Source organism: Electrophorus electricus, chromosome 25 (genome assembly GCF_013358815.1).
Source record: "Electrophorus electricus isolate fEleEle1 chromosome 25, fEleEle1.pri, whole genome shotgun sequence".
NCBI classification, from domain to species: Eukaryota; Metazoa; Chordata; class Actinopteri; order Gymnotiformes; family Gymnotidae; genus Electrophorus; species Electrophorus electricus.
Genome location: NC_049559.1, coordinates 45,242 through 64,488, shown reverse-complemented (window position 1 = coordinate 64,488; position 19,247 = coordinate 45,242). Strand labels below are relative to the sequence as shown.

General features: G+C 39.0%; 2 protein-coding genes and 1 long non-coding RNA gene across 4 annotated transcripts; 1 reads left to right on the top strand and 2 right to left on the bottom strand.

Moving 5' to 3' along the window:
* Positions 1-1,039: 1,039 nt before the first annotated feature.
* On the top strand, positions 1,040-13,350 carry LOC118240782 (motile sperm domain-containing protein 2-like). The gene is made up of 9 exons (XM_035522886.1): positions 1,040-1,067; positions 1,207-1,280; positions 4,660-4,833; positions 9,054-9,172; positions 11,278-11,371; positions 11,756-11,852; positions 12,153-12,282; positions 12,490-12,592; positions 12,851-13,350. The coding sequence occupies exons 1-9, from the start codon at positions 1,040-1,042 to the stop codon at positions 12,989-12,991; spliced, it is 960 nt and encodes a 319-aa protein (XP_035378779.1). The 3' UTR covers positions 12,992-13,350.
* On the bottom strand, positions 2,300-3,401 carry LOC113569371. Of its 2 annotated transcripts, none has more exons than XR_004775631.1 (3): positions 3,136-3,258; positions 2,934-3,013; positions 2,300-2,452 (listed from the first exon to the last, which is right to left on the bottom strand). It is a non-coding gene; the product is annotated as an uncharacterized LOC113569371 (long non-coding RNA). The 2 variants fall into 2 exon arrangements; XR_004775632.1 differs by lacking the exons at positions 2,300-2,452; positions 3,136-3,258 and adding exons at positions 2,462-2,719; positions 3,265-3,401.
* A 3,062-nt stretch (positions 13,351-16,412) lies between the features above and the next one.
* On the bottom strand, positions 16,413-17,732 carry LOC118240779 (ankyrin repeat and SOCS box protein 9-like). Its single transcript, XM_035522808.1, has 3 exons — positions 17,617-17,732; positions 17,286-17,365; positions 16,413-16,805 (listed from the first exon to the last, which is right to left on the bottom strand). Exons 1-3 carry the CDS (start codon positions 17,696-17,698, stop codon positions 16,599-16,601), a joined length of 369 nt encoding a protein of 122 aa, XP_035378701.1. The 5' UTR covers positions 17,699-17,732; the 3' UTR covers positions 16,413-16,598.
* Between the last annotated feature and the right edge of the window lie 1,515 nt (positions 17,733-19,247).

Below are 19,247 nucleotides of genomic sequence, written 5' to 3'. Positions count from 1 at the left end.
TTGAGTGTTTTTCCCAATAGGGTATTTAGAGAATATGGCCTTGCAGAAGTTGAAAATGCATGCTTAGAGGGGGATCCAGGTCTGACTAAACAGGTTTTAAATATGAATATGTATATGTACACATATCTATGTATTTGCATGTGAATATTGTATTTTTTTTTTAACATGCTGTGATTTTTGGGCACAGCTTCCTGAACACACTTGCAGCATCACCTGTATGGCCATGAGCTGTTCTCGCTGTTTCGTAGCCTTTTCACGTCTTTTCAATGAAGTAAACTGGGCTGAAGAGGACACTGACATCTTTAGGAAAGATCTCACTAAAATGTTCTTTCCCCGAGAACATCCATGGGTTGGTGGCACTGCCTTCGATCCTTGTTTTAATTACGCATACATAAATATCAGAGCAATTAGAGTTGAGAGTTCGAGCAGAGATGGCATAGAGCAGCACAGGGATAGACTGCAATATCTATAACAAGATCTCACGCAACACAGCAGAAACATGCCCCCAACTGTATTAATATGCAAATGTGTTTATTAAAAAAGAGTGTTAAATAACGTCTTTAATGTGTAGCCTATGAGTATGTGCAAAATTACACAATGAATTTTTTTTATTCTTTTTCGACCAAACTCATGATAAGCTACCCAGGCACTGGATAACAGCGTCTGCCAAATGTACAGATCAAATCAGAATAAAGACCTGTCTTGTAGGTATGTGACCTAACCACCTGTACCAATAGTTGTTGCAAAGTCATGATGTGAATTTGGGTCGCTGAATCTACTGACTGGGGGTGTGTTATAGTCGCTGCTGCGTAAGGCCACATCATCTTCCACAGAACATCAGCAGTCATTCATATGAGGGAGCCGGGTGATGATTAAGGCGATGCTTGGGCTGAAGTTCTTGTACGTTTGCTAAAATACCGAGGATGTTAACGTCCCCAATTTCACCAGCTAGTTTGTCGTAACGTCGCTGAAGCACTCAGCGTCAAACTACCTGCACGCTCTGGCTACAATTTTGATCTATTGCGCAAACGTGCCCAAGATGGCGGCTTCCAAATTTAACAATGCGAGTCAACAGTGATGTTCCGTCCATTGTATTTACCGACATATCCGTTGTATATGCAGTCTGGGGTTTGCGCCCCAAGTGCCTTTCGATTTCACGGTAAATGGATCGAGTGATCCGTTGCTTGGCCTAAAAATGGACCACAGTCACACTATCTGCACTTCGACACACCTCGGTAACGACGTTGAACGTTTTGTGCGTGTCTACATCCTGCATTACGGTAAACATAAATATTTGTTTTAGTTAAATGGTATTCTTATGTTCAATATTCTTTTATTAGAACTTGTAAAAGCCATATTATACTAGTTATAACTCCATTGCATTCTTGAAAAACAATTTCCCACATTGTCACTTTTACGATACGAATTGGACTTAATGGAATGTCAACTTCGGTTCCGTATGCACCACCTTTTGAGTTCTATACGATAAACAAATCAAATCGTTATGAAATCACTATATTTTTTGACACTCTTGTATACTCATTACAGGTTGTAACATTTTCTTTCAGGTACACTGTGGTGCATTAGATCTCCGTAAGAAACCTTTAGGATCCATAGTTTTTAGATTTTAAATCTGAACTAAAAGCAGTTTAGAAACCAAACCCCCCAAGTACGAACAAAGACCAGATGAGATATTTGCCGCACAAGTGCTGACAACTTTCATTTCTGTTTCCAATAATTTCTCGTAAAGTCGGTAATTGCAAACGTGAGCATCATCTACTCAAAATTCGTTTTATCTACTATAAAAACACTTAAGTCTGTTTCCTCGTCAGGCTGGAAGCTGAAGTTGAGCTGAGCAGATTTCAGGGGACAGTAAATAAGAGGCCGCTGAAAACTAAGCAAACGGATCGATAAAGTGAATAAGACCTGCACGTGTTAGTATCGACGCTGAAAGACTAATGGCTTCTTTGTGTTCTTTCTTTCTATTTAGGGGGATAACATATAACATAAAACATATTTCACACCAGAACACAACATAAATGCAGTAATAAATGTAAAAATATTTTAAAGTAAAATTTATAAGTGCTTAACAGTATAATAATACCTGTCTGAACATTTCCTCATTGGGCAGTAGTTTATTTTTTCTGTTTGATGCTAAAATTTGTTACTTGTAACAGAACTCATACTGCAGATGAGTCTTATCTAGCTGAAGGATGAACTATACTGCAGGCAAAAGTAAGGTAACACTAGATTGTGGGAGGGTTACCGCTACTAGAATGGGGGGGGGGGGGGGAGCTGTTCCTCTGTTGGGGGTGATGAACTTTTCCTCTGTTGACGGGTTAGGGGTTTGATGTGTAGCTCCATGATGACGCAGCAGGTTAACACAGGTCACATGGCCTTTGCTGGAGGCCTCAGAGAGAGGAGCACTTCCACTCATCGTGGAGGCATTCACCTACAAACACACACAACAGTTGGGGGCTGGAGATTTAAAACTGTTTTTAATAATGTGTTTTTACTACAGAAAGAATCAGAGAGGCTCTGACATTACTGTAGGCAAAGGACATGAATAAACAGTCCTCGTAAACAGCACTTCATGTTCTCCCAAACTAACCCTGGCCCCATGCTCTATCAGCAGACCTGCACATGCACGGTGACCCTGCTGGCAGGCCGCATGGAGAGGGGTCACACCGTCCAGTGTAGTCAGATTTACCACCTCACACTGTCCACACACACACACACACACACACACATTTACTGAACATTGCTTTTTTTTTTTCTGGAGAAGCAGACATCTCTATGAAAAGAGAAGCATTCCCAATATATCTGCCACAGCATGTCAAGTACAGAATATGTGGCAGAATGTGTTTCACAAAATGGCCAATGTGCTGGGGAAGATTAGCAGCAAGCACTGTCCTGAAAGCAAGCACACTAACCTGCCTGGTAAGGCCGTGCAAAACCAAGAGTCTCCCATTGAAAGCAGCATCATGTACCGCAGCCCAGTCTGCCTCCGCATCTTCAACAAAAAACAGAAAAAAAACTTTCACCTTTACCACTGTTTGGAATGAGACTTATTTAAATGTTTATAAATTGTTGTAATATGAAGAAATCTGATCAAAAGCATGCATGAGCATTTACCACTTCAGAACAGGGCAGGCACTCGTATCCAGAGCAGCTTGCATACAACTATTAGGAGAATCAGCTCATAACTCTGCTGTTAGTATCTTGCTCTACCTGCTCTAACAGGTGGAATGCAAGCTCCCTCACCACTCATTAGAGGATTAGAGAAGTAGACTGCAGCTCCCGAGTGCAGTTCCTGTCCATCACGCTTCCGTTGTGGCTCAGACATCTTGTTAAGTAACTACTGAGAAGCACAAACTTTCACACACACACACACACACACTCTTGCAAACATGCAACAGTGCACTGTTGAGATCAACTGAAACCTGAAGTCGCACTCCAGTTCAAAGTCCAACATGCCTTCTCTGTCTCTGTTCTTGGTTTAGGCATTCGCAGTTCAGGTCCATATTGCAGAAATGTGATCTACACTGCCAGTTTCTAATCTCCTCTATGTTCCTCACAAATTCAAAAGCTGTTCCTTCAAATTTACCCATGCTATTACCTTTTCCAGTACCAACATAGTTTAGTAACTAAGTAACAGACAAATTAATTGAAATTTGTTTAGTTAATGTCAAGAGTCTAGGTTTACAGCTAGCACAGCTGCTCAACAAGGGGATGATTCACTCATTTCTGGAATGAGGCCTTGCACAATTATTACCTCTGCAGTAAACCTGACCCTCAAAGAGTAGATGTGGCACACTGGCATTTAAACCAGCAAGAAAAATTTCTATAAAGAAACAAAAACCAACCAATAAACAAATACAAGCAAACTAAACTAAATATATATATATATATATATATATATATATATATATATATTCCGGCAATATATTCCTCAATTACTCAAGTATTAAATAGGCTAGTAGACTACACATACATTTAAGATTTAGAAATTAATAATCATTGGACAAGAGACTGATGGGTATGTTAACATCTGGTAATGGCCTAGTGGACAGCGCCTGGCTGGGCTGTTCACACATTTTTTTTACCAGATGTTAACATACCCATCAGTCTCTTGTCCAATGATTATTAATTTCTAAATCTTAAATGTATGTGTACTAGCCTATTTAATACTTGAACAGGGTGCTCTATGCCTCCCTCTGGTGGCTGAAGATGGCCTAGTGGCCATAACAATAATCAGAGGTATTTGGGAAGGTTGTTTTAAGTAGTTTGAGTTTTCCTTTTGCTCTCCATGTTTGAGTTTGTAAACCCTTTCCCCTGACAGCCTTGGTTAAGTTCTCTGTGCTGCCTTGTTGGTGTATTGCACACATCCAAACATCACACTTCAGTAGGAAAGTCTTACTGAGTCTTACTATTCAGTACATTAACTAACTCTTTTGACTTTTTACATTACATTTCCAGCATTTAGCTGTCATCTTTAAAGAAAGCAAATTACAATTTTTAGCAATTGAGGGTTAAGGACCTTGCTCAGGGTCCCAACCGCAGTACCTGCTCTGATGGAATATTCCTTAATATGTAATTCAAGTGAAGAGAGGTAAGTTCATTCTTTCAGGTATAATGTTGCATTGCATTGTTTTGTAGGACCAGTTCAAATACAGCTACCCACCCCTCCCTGATGACGACTTCCAATCTCCCATATGTGAAAATGGACCAATTGTCAGCGAGGATGAGAGTGAGGCGAAAGAGGCAGAGTCAGAATGTAGAGATAGCCTGGAGTCGAGTTTTAATACAGAGCATGGCATCAGACTCAAGAAGGTACAAGTCCTTTCACTCACCAACTCTGGAGACAGTGTACCTTTTATCTAAGCTTGAAACATTTATACTGCTGTATTTAGGCCTGCTCTACTCTTTAATTTAATCTGTTGGTTTGTTTTTTTTACTTATTTAGCTTGGTTTCAATTAATAGGTCAGAAAAAGATTTTACTGACTACTGACGTTAGCTGACATTTTGCTAACTGCAGACGTTTGCTCCCATTGTGCTAACTTTATGCATTTGTTTATGTAATGCCAACGCTATGTTCTGCTAGCTGCTTATATCACATAAACTTCTCACATAATGTTGCCTGTGCTAACTGCCAGTGTTGGTATACATTATAACACATGCTGCTGACATTCTTGCATTCATTTTTGCCTCCATTGTCTCGTTGTTGCCTCCATTAGCACTTTTTTGCCTTGACATTAGAATGCACTTTAGCCTTTAGTATTAGAATGCACTTTGGTTCTAATGCACTTTAGACTTTAGTATTAGAATGTAATTTGGTTCTAATGCACTTTAGTATTAGAATGCACTTTAGACTTTAGTATTAGAATGTACTTTGGTTCTAATGCACTTTAGTATTAGAATGCACTTTAGACTTTAGTATTAGAATGTACTTTGGTTCTAATGCACTTTAGTATTAGAATGCACTTTAGACTTTAGTATTAGAATGTACTTTGGTTCTAATGCACTTTAGTATTAGAATGTACTTTGGTTCTAATGCACTTTAGTATTAGAATGCACTTTTTACGCCCTACCTACTTCAGTTTCAGGTTAGAGTGCCTCTCTAGCCAAAATGCTGTCATTCTAGTCTTATCTGATATGTTGTGTTGTTGCCTTCAGTTAAAGACTACATCGTGTGTTGTTAGACTAGAAGAGTGACAGTAATGCTATTCTCGGTTTCTTTTTAAAAGTACATGTACAGGAAATATGTTGTCTGTGTCAGCAGGTATGATGATCCTTTTTCAATCTGTAACACATCTTACAAAACTATATTTGTGAGTGAAACCACTTACATGCTGAGATCTTGAAGTATCAAATGGTTCTTCTGTCCTTTTAGGGACTTTACTTCAAACACACATGCATATAAACACAGTTAAATATCACAAATAGTAAAATATCTTAAAACTGATTCATGCCACTTAAAAAATAATAAAGCTGTCAGACAAGATGTTTACTGGTTTAAATGCAAAAAGAACTCACAGTTCAGATCATACACATGCTCATTGGTGTATTTTTGTTACACAATATTTATTTCTAAAGTGGTCAAACATTTTTTTTCTTCCTAAAGAATTTGAAAATTCTAACTAACTTAATTTGAATCTGTGGTGATTTTTCGTATGTGCCCAGTTGACATGTGCAAGTGCTTTGATCTTAGTATCAAGTTTCAAAACTGATTTCCTTGTGTATCCTGCTCTTTTAAATACTGTTTTTATGACCTCTGTGTGGTGAAACTGCTCCTTGTCAGGTTGTCATGTTCTCTTGTTGGGTGTTTAGCCATAGTCTTTGGGTTGAACATGTCAAACCCTGAGCGGGATTACTAGGAGATGACTGGACCAGTTCCTGCGTTCTCTCCTCGTCCTGAATCCAGTTTGGGCTAAATACGGTTTTGTGAAATGGTGCCAGAAGTCATTATAAGTTAAATTGTGGACATAAAGGGATACACACGGTCAGACTGTGCCATTCAAACGATGCTCGACTGATGTTGGGGGGGGGGGGGCCCAGAGTGTCAAGAAAACACTCCTCACATCATTACATCACCACTGGCACAAGCAGGGATCATTCATTCTGTTTATGCCAAGCTCTGGTTCTTGTTGTAGTACACTGTTTATTGGTAGATTGTGTATCAGTAGATAGTTTAGGTCAGTGCATTGGCTCTCTCAACAGGCAAAGGCATGATCTCTGATTTTCCTTAAGAATTTGTGTTAATATTTTTTAGATTTGTGATACTTTATAAATTTGTACTAAGAGTCAAACTTGGCAACTACACTCATTTTTATCATTAAAATTACTAATATTCAGTGTACTTGTAAATGTTGGGTTAAAATGATTTACTCTGTTTTGTAATGTCTTGATATTAAGAAACTACATAAGATGACACTACATAGTCTATAATCTCTAATGACAGCATGTATGATTACTTTCATAGTTGTAAAGTAACATTTGTTATGGACTGTTAATATAATGCAATACATTATGGCATGCACTACTTTTAGTTTATGATGCATATCATAACAGTTTCTAGGAAATGTTTCATGAGAATGGAATCTTAGATAACTGCTATATGTGAGTTTGAGTTAGTAGGGATGAGTCAGAATTTTATAAAAATGTCTATTTTAGAACTGGAAATTGGATTGTTGAGATGCAAATTATGTGCACACACTGAATGAGTTTATGAAAGTTCTTGATTGCAGAAGCCAAATATATTGATATAACTATTGTTATATCGCCTATCCCTAGAACACACAGTGCATGTGATAGATAGATAGATAGATAGATAGATAGATAGATAGATAGATAGATAGATAGATAATATATAATGCAAAAAAACCCATTAGATTTCGCATCATAGAGCTTATTCTTTTTTGAAGCCAGTTTTGTTCTCATTAAGCTATGTGATCGTAGTCAAAGTTTGTGCAAATGCGGGTTCACTTTTAAAGTTTAGAAGTTCAGCTAAAAGTTTCCGTGTCAGTGAGGTCTAGACGTTGTTCATCTTCTCTAATTGCTTTGTGTCTCTGTTTTGAAACAAGGACTGGTAAAGCCCCCCGGAGTCACAAGCATGCTTCATCACTTGTGCCTTCTTCATCCTCCTCGTCTTCATCTCGTTTTCACCAGATCTTGCTGGAAAGGTTGACATCTGTCTGCCATTCATGTTTTGTTTGTTGTGCACCATTTTTAAAAAATCAGGTTAAACACAGCACGACTGATTTTAAAGACGAGTGAATGCAACAAGCGTTCTAGATTTCAAGACTTAATGATTGTTTATGGATCAATACATTTATTATTTAATCGTGGAGAGTTTTCTAATGAAGTAATTATTTTGTCCAGATGATTTCATTTACTAAGGTTCTTTGTCCTCGTTTTCATGTCTGATTTTAATGTAACTAGTTAGTGCTGAAGCTATCTTAGCTTGGCATGTTTTTATGACTGACCTTCTCATTGGAAAAGCAATCATTGGGAATCTACCTGTCATGGAAGGATTGTTTTAAATTAAGGTTTTATAACATTTTAGAACATTCCTGCTTATATTTTCAAGTTACTTGCACATAAAAAAATCTGATATTAATAGTCTGATATTAATGGTTCTACAGTAACTATCATTTTTATCTGAATGTAAGAAAAAAGCGAAATGACTGCCGATATTTAGTAAACAACATATTTAATAAAGAACACCCCAGTCTCTGTAGGACATCTTGTTGATGTTACCACAGACTACAGAAAACACTTTATAATCATGATTTGTATATCACTAATGCTATGTTTAATCTCAACTCTCAAAATGAACTAAATTTATATAATTGAAATTTTTTTAAGAGCTTAATCTTTAGTGATTTGTGTATAGCAGTAGCTATTTTCCTTGGTGTTTGACCACTGAAGTGCAGTGTTATATTTAATACTGGCATTTGGCTGGAATCAAATGCTAAATAAAGATCCGTGACATTTCAGATCCTGAAGTGCCTCTGTTTGAATAAACCCTTATTATAAAGAGACTCTATTATAATGCTGACTCATTACTGCTGGTGACCTTTCACCTTTCCCCTATGGCATACTTATTGTGCCACATCCCTGTGAATGTGTGTGTGTGTGTGAGCTGTATCTCATTGTCCAAGCATTACTTCATCTTCTTATGCATTACTTCTGCAATCACTGCATAACACAATTGTTCTGCACTTTTGGTTTAGCATTTCCCATTTTGGTTTAGCATTTTGTTTAGCTGTGTGTGTGTGTGTGTGTGCGCGCGTGTGTTGTGAATGTTGTGCGAGACAATGCTTTGCTGTGGAGCTGGACCCAAAAAAACCTAATTTGTACTGGTGTGGTCAGTATTGGTCTGTACTGGTGTGGCCTGTGGCCCCATGGGTATCATAATCGTTGGACTCAGCTTGAGTCATGCGTGCAGTTTGTCAATCCATCGAAGGCCTTAAAGCACCACTGCATATGATCACATTCCAAGTGCTTTATGACTGACTGACGGTCAGACAGCTCTCTCATTGTGTTGCAGGTAAATTTCATGGAAGATGTTGCAAAGCAAGATGATGTAGATAGGGCAGACATTTCGAACAGGCAGAAAGGGGCCAGGAGACCTTTGACCACCTTCAAGGGCACACTACTGCACGTCAGGTAAGGAACTGCGCTCACTACCCAGGCTCAGGGTCACACCTGGGAGAGGGTAGAGGCCTAGTGGGTGTCTTGAGGGTAGAGGTGTTGTATACAAGTAACAGGTAGGATACTGTGTGTAGACAGACGTGCTGTAGGGGTAGTGTGCAGGCTTAAGAGTAGTAGAGGTGGTGTGCAATGTTTAGATATTGAGAGAGAGTTTGACGGGTGTAGGGATGAAGAGGTAGGCTACAAGATTTAGGGATAGTGTAAAGAGTGTAAGGATGTAGGGGTAGGCTACAAGATTTAGGGATAGTGTAAAGAGTGTAAGGATGTAGGGGTAGGCTACAAGATTTAGGGATAGTGTAAAGAGTGTAAGGATGTAGGGGTAGGCTACAAGATTTAGGGATAGTGTAAAGGGTGTAAGGATGGAGGGGTATTTTAAAGGGTGTAGGGATGGAGTTGAGGTATGGAGATGTAGTTTTGGTTGCAAGTTAAGGAAGTTGAATAACTTCTCATAATAGAAAAGGACTGCTGAAATTATGTTCTTGTTTGGGGGCATTGTTGCAATAATGCTTTGTTTATGCATAAAAGTACTTTGACATTTCACAGAAACATGACATTGTGGTTTAATTGGCATGTCTAAATGTATGTATGTATTCATAGCTACAGCATGGCTGGTGAGGTTATTATAATGATCAATAAAGTGGATTAACTTTATACAATTTGCCAGTTTTAACGAAGTAGGCTGACGGGCCTATTGATGGATAATTTGTGAAATTATCATATAAATAATTATATAGGCTGCTTGCTATAGATGTGACAAGATTGTAATGCAAAGTGTTCAGAAAAAGGGATGAGGTTTGAGATTGTGTTCTACATTTAAAAGATTATTTAAAGTGAGTTACCTTTTGTGTTAGTGTTCGCATTATTTAGGCTGTTGTGACCCAGTCAAGGGTTAAGGGAGTGCTGACAGGAGAACAGTTCAGTGTGCCACAGTATGCCTTCATGTAGGAAGGGTACCATACAGTCATATGAACAGCAGATCTTTCCAATCAGCCCATTCTCTTTTAGTTGCAGATTGTATTCTTGCATACATTTTGTGTGTGTGTGTGTGTGTGTGTGTGTGTGTGTATATATATGTATATAATTTTTTTTTTTTTTGTTAAATACATATTTTTTTCTATCTTAAGTGAAAGGGCTAACAGTTATACCAGCATTGATAATATTGTACAATATTGCAAACAGATTTTATATACCATGATATATTTCAAACATTGAAAAGCCCCATTTAATAAACCTCACTGAACATGTCACCAGTCACATCTACCCTTTCTGCACCAGCAGGATGTTTCAGTGTTCTGAGTCCCAGTAAAAGGATGCCAAAAAGAGCAACATGATGTGTTCTAGCCCAACCGGACGGACCAAGTGCTTTATATATGATTCAATATACAATCAGTAATTTCATACATTTAGACAAAACCAGGCAACCACTTTCTAATGCTTGATTTGATTAGGTGGACCTGTAGATTCTTGACTTAAATGCCAGCAACCAACTCTTGATGTTCTTAAATGATTCTTAACTCGAGTCCCTGTCTTTATCATACTGCATTGAGTCCTCTGTTTGGGAGCAAGATAAAAAGCTTATCGTTGGTGTTGTACTGGTGATAAAACCAGTGCCGTGGAGGCCATATGCTGCAGAGGTCTCTAACCAGACCACAGGTCAGTCACTGCCATGATGTTCGTGTTGGCTGACTTCCGATAGCTCGCTACTCTGGACTCAAGAGTGCTGCTGATTCACTACATATAAATCTAAAACACGTGTGCTTTGCTTAATCATGTACTGCAAAGTGTGTGGAACATATTGCAGCTTGCAGGTACTATAAGCACAGCAGAAGCCAGCTGTTCCTCTGGAGAGACTGGCCTTTGGTAAATTAAGGCAGATCAATACTGCAAAAGTGGCAGAAAAGCCCTTTACCATGAATGTGAATGAAGAGCATAATGAAACGTCTGGTGATTACGCTGCTAGTGCACTCTGCTTTTTTAACGTCATGCCTTTGACTCCTTTTCTTGTTTATATTTGCTCATCTTACTTCGCTTACATCTCTGCCTCACTTTTTTTTTCTTAGTCCATCTGAGGAACTCAGTTTTGGTTCTAGAGATACAGAGAGAAAATGTCTGGTCATCCTCCACAACGTGACCAAAAACCATGTGGCGTTCAAGGTGAGTGGCTATACGCACTCACCTCAGACTCGGTCAGTGTGTGCTGAAGTTTTCTTAATTAATTAAGTAATTTGTCCCAAAGCATTACATTTATTTAAAACCAAAACAGAGGCATCCTATATAAGACACCATGAAGTTCAGAATTAGGCCAATAGACCGATAAGCTTTCATTTAGTGTTTGGCATGTTACTAGTGTTTGACAGAGTAATTCTGTTATGGTTAGAGCTAGTCTATTACCACTGACGTCTAGACGTTTAGAATTATCGATCCTCAGTCAGATTTGGTTATGGCTTGATGCTTCTAGGTGAGCAAAATTGTAAGTTTAAGATCAGTATTAAATTGTAGCTTTAAGGCAGTTTTTGTTGACTGCTGAATTGTGTCCAGGTGCGAACGACAGCTCCAGAGAAGTACCGTGTGAAGCCCAGCAGTAGCAGCTGTGAGACAGGGGCCAATGTTGACATTGTGGTCTCTCTGCATGGAGGTAGGAACCCCAGACACTCGCATAAACCCCCATGGCTTCTGATGCAGGAACTGACAAGACTCCCACGTACTGAATTGTTATGCTTCAGACCTCTGTAATTTTATTTATTAATCATTCATTCAATCCATTTCAAAGTATGGCTGGTGCCAAGCGTGCTCTTTCTGTTGTAGTTTACTGGCTATTTTCAGTCTTGACAATGAGAGTTGGGTTTGAAGTGTAGGGAGACTGTAGCTATGTGTTTGTGCGTGTGTGTTTGTCCACGTGTGTGGATGTTTGTGTGCGTGTTTGTGCTTTGCCTAGGTTACCAGGCCTCTCCTCAGGACCGCTTCCTGGTCATGGCTGCTGAGATGGAAGCAAATGTAAGTGCAGGCTCCCTGGATCTCGCCCAGTTCTGGAAGGAAGTTCCCAAAGCAAAGATCATGGAGCACAGGTGAGGTTTCCTCAGATTGTCTGGAATCTCAGTGGGTAACCTTTCACTAAACTGCGACGTTTAAGTGAGGGTTGATGATGTGTGAATTTTGGTCACTGTAGAAATTCCCTGATTTCAGGCTCTTCTTGTCCACTGCTGAGCAGCTGAAAGCTGACAGGTCTGTGATTTGCAGCCTGCTTCATAACCATGTTAAACTGTTTCCTGCAGACTTCGGTGTCATATTCTTGAGAGTCCTAAGTCTATTCTGAGTAATCTGAGTGACACTTCGTTAGGCACGCCTACCACTGACACCCAAGATCTCCACATGACAGTAAGTGGACAGACACTTCGACTGGCGTGCTTCCAGCACTAGATTACCTAACATGTACTGCTGAATCTTAAGACTGTTCTGTAGGGATTCTTTATTATTCTCCAGAGGTTACTGACTGTGACAGTAGCAGTCTCTCATTGGGAAAGAAAAGTTTTAAAGGGTTCTTTTGTTATGGTAACATCTTCAGATGTAAATAGATGAAGACTTTGACAAACCTGTATTGTATAGCCTTGTTTTGTCTTGCTGTCTATGTTCTAGTTAATGCGAGTCATGGCCAGTAACTCCCGCCTGGAGCAGAAGGTGGACATGTGTTTATGGTTGCAGAAGGTTCTCCTCTTACTGGCATCAGTGTTGCTGGCTTTCAGCTTCTCCACCATCTACTTACTGTGGACATCATAATTTCTTCCCCCCACCCTCAGTAGAACTGCAGGACCATCAGGCTCAGTCAATCAGAGCTTACCGTGCAGCAACACTGGTCAGTCTGCTGCTGTGGCAGTGTGCCTTACTAAACAGACCGTCATAAGAGCCGATTCCTGCCCAAGCAGTGCCACGTTCGCCAGGCATGCTGGATAAGGCAACCTTCTCTCACCTGTTCTTGCATCTAACCATGGCGAGCAGACTGTGATTTAAAGATTAATCATGTATTTTTATTACTCATCATGAAGTAATGACATTTAATTTATAAGTGGTGTAATGTAGCTTGTATAGTAATTATTTAACAATAGAAATACTTTGTGATCAATTGTATGAACATTGAACATTTTAGTATATATATATGTATATATATATATATATATATATATATATATATATATATATATATATATATATATATATATATATATATATATATATATATATATATAATATGTCATAATTTTTTAATAAATATCACGCCTCTCTTGATGTGTGTTTATAGGTTAGTTATTGCAAAAAATGTTGCCTATGTAGTTTCTAAATATTCAGTTTAGTTGTCCGGCACACATGTAGTTGTGTGTTACTAACAGCAGCTTCATAGGAGGCTGGCACTAACCCAAGTGCAGGTTTTCTATGTCTGAGTCTAATTTCTGTCTTCTGGGTGCTACCTTATGCTTCAGGCTATCTCCAGTGCTGGGATAATTGCATAATGCACTTCCTTTTACATCTGGGCTTAAGCTTCATTTGTGTCTGTGGAAACACACCCTGTGTAATTTACTGTCATAGAATCCTGCTCAAGACAATGGTGATGCACATAACATGTCTTTCTTACCATGCCAACTACAGAGAAATCTTCAGCCTTGGCAGTGTTACTCTGTTATTGAAAGATAAACAGTAGTTAGTACTTTTACTAAGATTAATATTTATAATAGGCTTAGTATTTTTAGTTTAGCAATTTCTCAGATACAAATGACTGTGCACTATGTTTGAGGCAGTTGTCCACATAGTCTAGGGTTGGAGTAGAGGTAGGGTTAAGGTTAGGATTAGGCAGCTGTCCACATATTCTGCATTGCTTTGCTGTTCCCTTGCATTTTCTCAAATAGACTTGATTTGTTTTTCACCTTTGCTGTAAGGCAAAACACTGGAAATTATATTTAAATTAAATTATATTTGCACAAGTCTGTGTTTGCCTGAGCCCTGCAGTACTCTTGCTCGAAGGTCTTCTGTGAGAGCTACTTCTAACGGTCATGGATGAGACTAGGGCAGTGCAATTACTGGCAGATTAAGTTATTTAGGCAACAGCTCATTTACACGCCAACATGCGTGTTGACTGTCGAGAGGTTTTGAGTGTTTTTCCCAATAGGGTATTTAGAGAATATGGCCTTGCAGAAGTTGAAAATGCATGCTTAGAGGGGGATCCAGGTCTGACTAAACAGGTTTTAAATATGAATATGTATATGTACACATATCTATGTATTTGCATGTGAATATTGTATTTTTTTTTTAACATGCTGTGATTTTTGGGCACAGCTTCCTGAACACACTTGCAGCATCACCTGTATGGCCATGAGCTGTTCTCGCTGTTTCGTAGCCTTTTCACGTCTTTTCAATGAAGTAAACTGGGCTGAAGAGGACACTGACATCTTTAGGAAAGATCTCACTAAAATGTTCTTTCCCCGAGAACATCCATGGGTTGGTGGCACTGCCTTCGATCCTTGTTTTAATTACGCATACATAAATATCAGAGCAATTAGAGTTGAGAGTTCGAGCAGAGATGGCATAGAGCAGCACAGGGATAGACTGCAATATCTATAACAAGATCTCACGCAACACAGCAGAAACATGCCCCCAACTGTATTAATATGCAAATGTGTTTATTAAAAAAGAGTGTTAAATAACGTCTTTAATGTGTAGCCTATGAGTATGTGCAAAATTACACAATGAATTTTTTTTATTCTTTTTCGACCAAACTCATGATAAGCTACCCAGGCACTGGATAACAGCGTCTGCCAAATGTACAGATCAAATCAGAATAAAGACCTGTCTTGTAGGTATGTGACCTAACCACCTGTACCAATAGTTGTTGCAAAGTCATGATGTGAATTTGGGTCGCTGAATCTACTGACTGGGGGTGTGTTATAGTCGCTGCTGCGTAAGGCCACATCATCTTCCACAGAACATCAGCAGTCATTCATATGAGGGAGCCGGGTGATGATTAAGGCGATGCTTGGGCTGAAGTTCTTGTACGTTTGCTAAAATACCGAGGATGTTAACGTCCCCAATTTCACCAGCTAGTTTGTCGTAACGTCGCTGAAGCACTCAGCGTCAAACTACCTGCACGCTCTGGCTGCAATTTTGATCTATTGCGCAAACGTGCCCAAGATGGCGGCTTCCAAATTTAACAATGCGAGTCAACAGTGATGTTCCGTCCATTGTATATACCGACATATCCGTTGTATATGCAGTCTGGGGTTTGCGCCCCAAGTGCCTTTCGATTTCACGGTAAATGGATCGAGTGATCCGTTGCTTGGCCTAAAAATGGACCACAGTCACACTATCTGCACTTCGACACACCTCGGTAACGACGTTGAACGTTTTGTGCGTGTCTACATCCTGCATTACGGTAAACATAAATATTTGTTTTAGTTAAATGGTATTCTTATGTTCAATATTCTTTTATTAGAACTTGTAAAAGCCATATTATACTAGTTATAACTCCATTGCATTCTTGAAAAACAATTTCCCACATTGTCACTTTTACGATACGAATTGGACTTAATGGAATGTCAACTTCGGTTCCGTATGCACCACCTTTTGAGTTCTATACGATAAACAAATCAAATCGTTATGAAATCACTATATTTTTTGACACTCTTGTATACTCATTACAGGTTGTAACATTTTCTTTCAGGTACACTGTGGTGCATTAGATCTCCGTAAGAAACCTTTAGGATCCATAGTTTTTAGATTTTAAATCTGAACTAAAAGCAGTTTAGAAACCAAACCCCCCAAGTACGAACAAAGACCAGATGAGATATTTGCCGCACAAGTGCTGACAACTTTCATTTCTGTTTCCAATAATTTCTCGTAAAGTCGGTAATTGCAAACGTGAGCATCATCTACTCAAAATTCGTTTTATCTACTATAAAAACACTTAAGTCTGTTTCCTCGTCAGGCTGGAAGCTGAAGTTGAGCTGAGCAGATTTCAGGGGACAGTAAATAAGAGGCCGCTGAAAACTAAGCAAACGGATCGATAAAGTGAATAAGACCTGCACGTGTTAGTATCGACGCTGAAAGACTAATGGCTTCTTTGTGTTCTTTCTTTCTATTTAGGGGGATAACATATAACATAAAACATATTTCACACCAGAACACAACATAAATGCAGTAATAAATGTAAAAATATTTTAAAGTAAAATTTATAAGTGCTTAACAGTATAATAATACCTGTCTGAACATTTCCTCATTGGGCAGTAGTTTATTTTTTCTGTTTGATGCTAAAATTTGTTACTTGTAACAGAACTCATACTGCAGATGAGTCTTATCTAGCTGAAGGATGAACTATACTGCAGGCAAAAGTAAGGTAACACTAGATTGTGGGAGGGTTACCGCTACTAGAATGGGGGGGGGGGGGGGGAGCTGTTCCTCTGTTGGGGGTGATGAACTTTTCCTCTGTTGACGGGTTAGGGGTTTGATGTGTAGCTCCATGATGACGCAGCAGGTTAACACAGGTCACATGGCCTTTGCTGGAGGCCTCAGAGAGAGGAGCACTTCCACTCATCGTGGAGGCATTCACCTACAAACACACACAACAGTTGGGGGCTGGAGATTTAAAACTGTTTTTAATAATGTGTTTTTACTACAGAAAGAATCAGAGAGGCTCTGACATTACTGTAGGCAAAGGACATGAATAAACAGTCCTCGTAAACAGCACTTCATGTTCTCCCAAACTAACCCTGGCCCCATGCTCTATCAGCAGACCTGCACATGCACGGTGACCCTGCTGGCAGGCCGCATGGAGAGGGGTCACACCGTCCAGTGTAGTCAGATTTACCACCTCACACTGTCCACACACACACACACACACACACACATTTACTGAACATTGCTTTTTTTTTTCTGGAGAAGCAGACATCTCTATGAAAAGAGAAGCATTCCCAATATATCTGCCACAGCATGTCAAGTACAGAATATGTGGCAGAATGTGTTTCACAAAATGGCCAATGTGCTGGGGAAGATTAGCAGCAAGCACTGTCCTGAAAGCAAGCACACTAACCTGCCTGGTAAGGCCGTGCAAAACCAAGAGTCTCCCATTGAAAGCAGCATCATGTACCGCAGCCCAGTCTGCCTCCGCATCTTCAACAAAAAACAGAAAAAAAACTTTCACCTTTACCACTGTTTGGAATGAGACTTATTTAAATGTTTATAAATTGTTGTAATATGAAGAAATCTGATCAAAAGCATGCATGAGCATTTACCACTTCAGAACAGGGCAGGCACTCGTATCCAGAGCAGCTTGCATACAACTATTAGGAGAATCAGCTCATAACTCTGCTGTTAGTATCTTGCTCTACCTGCTCTAACAGGTGGAATGCAAGCTCCCTCACCACTCATTAGAGGATTAGAGAAGTAGACTGCAGCTCCCGAGTGCAGTTCCTGTCCATCACGCTTCCGTTGTGGCTCAGACATCTTGTTAAGTAACTACTGAGAAGCACAAACTTTCACACACACACACACACACTCTTGCAAACATGCAACAGTGCACTGTTGAGATCAACTGAAACCTGAAGTCGCACTCCAGTTCAAAGTCCAACATGCCTTCTCTGTCTCTGTTCTTGGTTTAGGCATTCGCAGTTCAGGTCCATATTGCAGAAATGTGATCTACACTGCCAGTTTCTAATCTCCTCTATGTTCCTCACAAATTCAAAAGCTGTTCCTTCAAATTTACCCATGCTATTACCTTTTCCAGTACCAACATAGTTTAGTAACTAAGTAACAGACAAATTAATTGAAATTTGTTTAGTTAATGTCAAGAGTCTAGGTTTACAGCTAGCACAGCTGCTCAACAAGGGGATGATTCACTCATTTCTGGAATGAGGCCTTGCACAATTATTACCTCTGCAGTAAACCTGACCCTCAAAGAGTAGATGTGGCACACTGGCATTTAAACCAGCAAGAAAAATTTCTATAAAGAAACAAAAACCAACCAATAAACAAATACAAGCAAACTAAACTAAACTAAATATATATATATATATATATATATATATATATATATATATATATATATATTCCGGCAATATATTCCTCAATTACTCAAGTATTAAATAGGCTAGTAGACTACACATACATTTAAGATTTAGAAATTAATAATCATTGGACAAGAGACTGATGGGTATGTTAACATCTGGTAATGGCCTAGTGGACAGCGCCTGGCTGGGCTGTTCACACATTTTTTTTACCAGATGTTAACATACCCATCAGTCTCTTGTCCAATGATTATTAATTTCTAAATCTTAAATGTATGTGTACTAGCCTATTTAATACTTGAACAGGGCGCTCTATGCCTCCCTCTGGTGGCTGAAGATGGCCTAGTGGCCATAACAATAATCAGAGGTATTTGGGAAGGTTGTTTTAAGTAGTTTGAGTTTGTAAACCCTTTCCCCTGACAGCCTTGGTTAAGTTCTCTGTGCTGCCTTGTTGGTGTATTGCACACATCCAAACATCACACTTCAGTAGGAAAGTCTTACTGAGTCTTACTATTCAGTACATTAACTAACTCTTTTGACTTTTTACATTACATTTCCAGCATTTAGCTGTCATCTTTAAAGAAAGCAAATTACAATTTTTAGCAATTGAGGGTTAAGGACCTTGCTCAGGGTCCCAACCGCAGTACCTTGGCAGTAGTGAGTCTTGAACTGGCAACCTTCTGATTACTAAAAGAGATTTTAAGTGAAACATATTAATATTTGTACAATATAGTACTTCTATTATGCATGAAACAGGTAAAAGTGAGATACAAGATCATTATAAAAGCATGGAAATTAAGTTACAATTGGTTACAATGTTAGAATTGGAAATAATTAGACATTTTGAAACCAAAATTAGAGAAGATGGAGTCATTTTTTAATGATGGAATAAATTATTGTAATTGCATTTATATACAAATAAATAATATTAACTGAATTGAGATTGCAATCCTCCAAATGTTTTTTTTTAGTTTCATCTCCCCCAGACA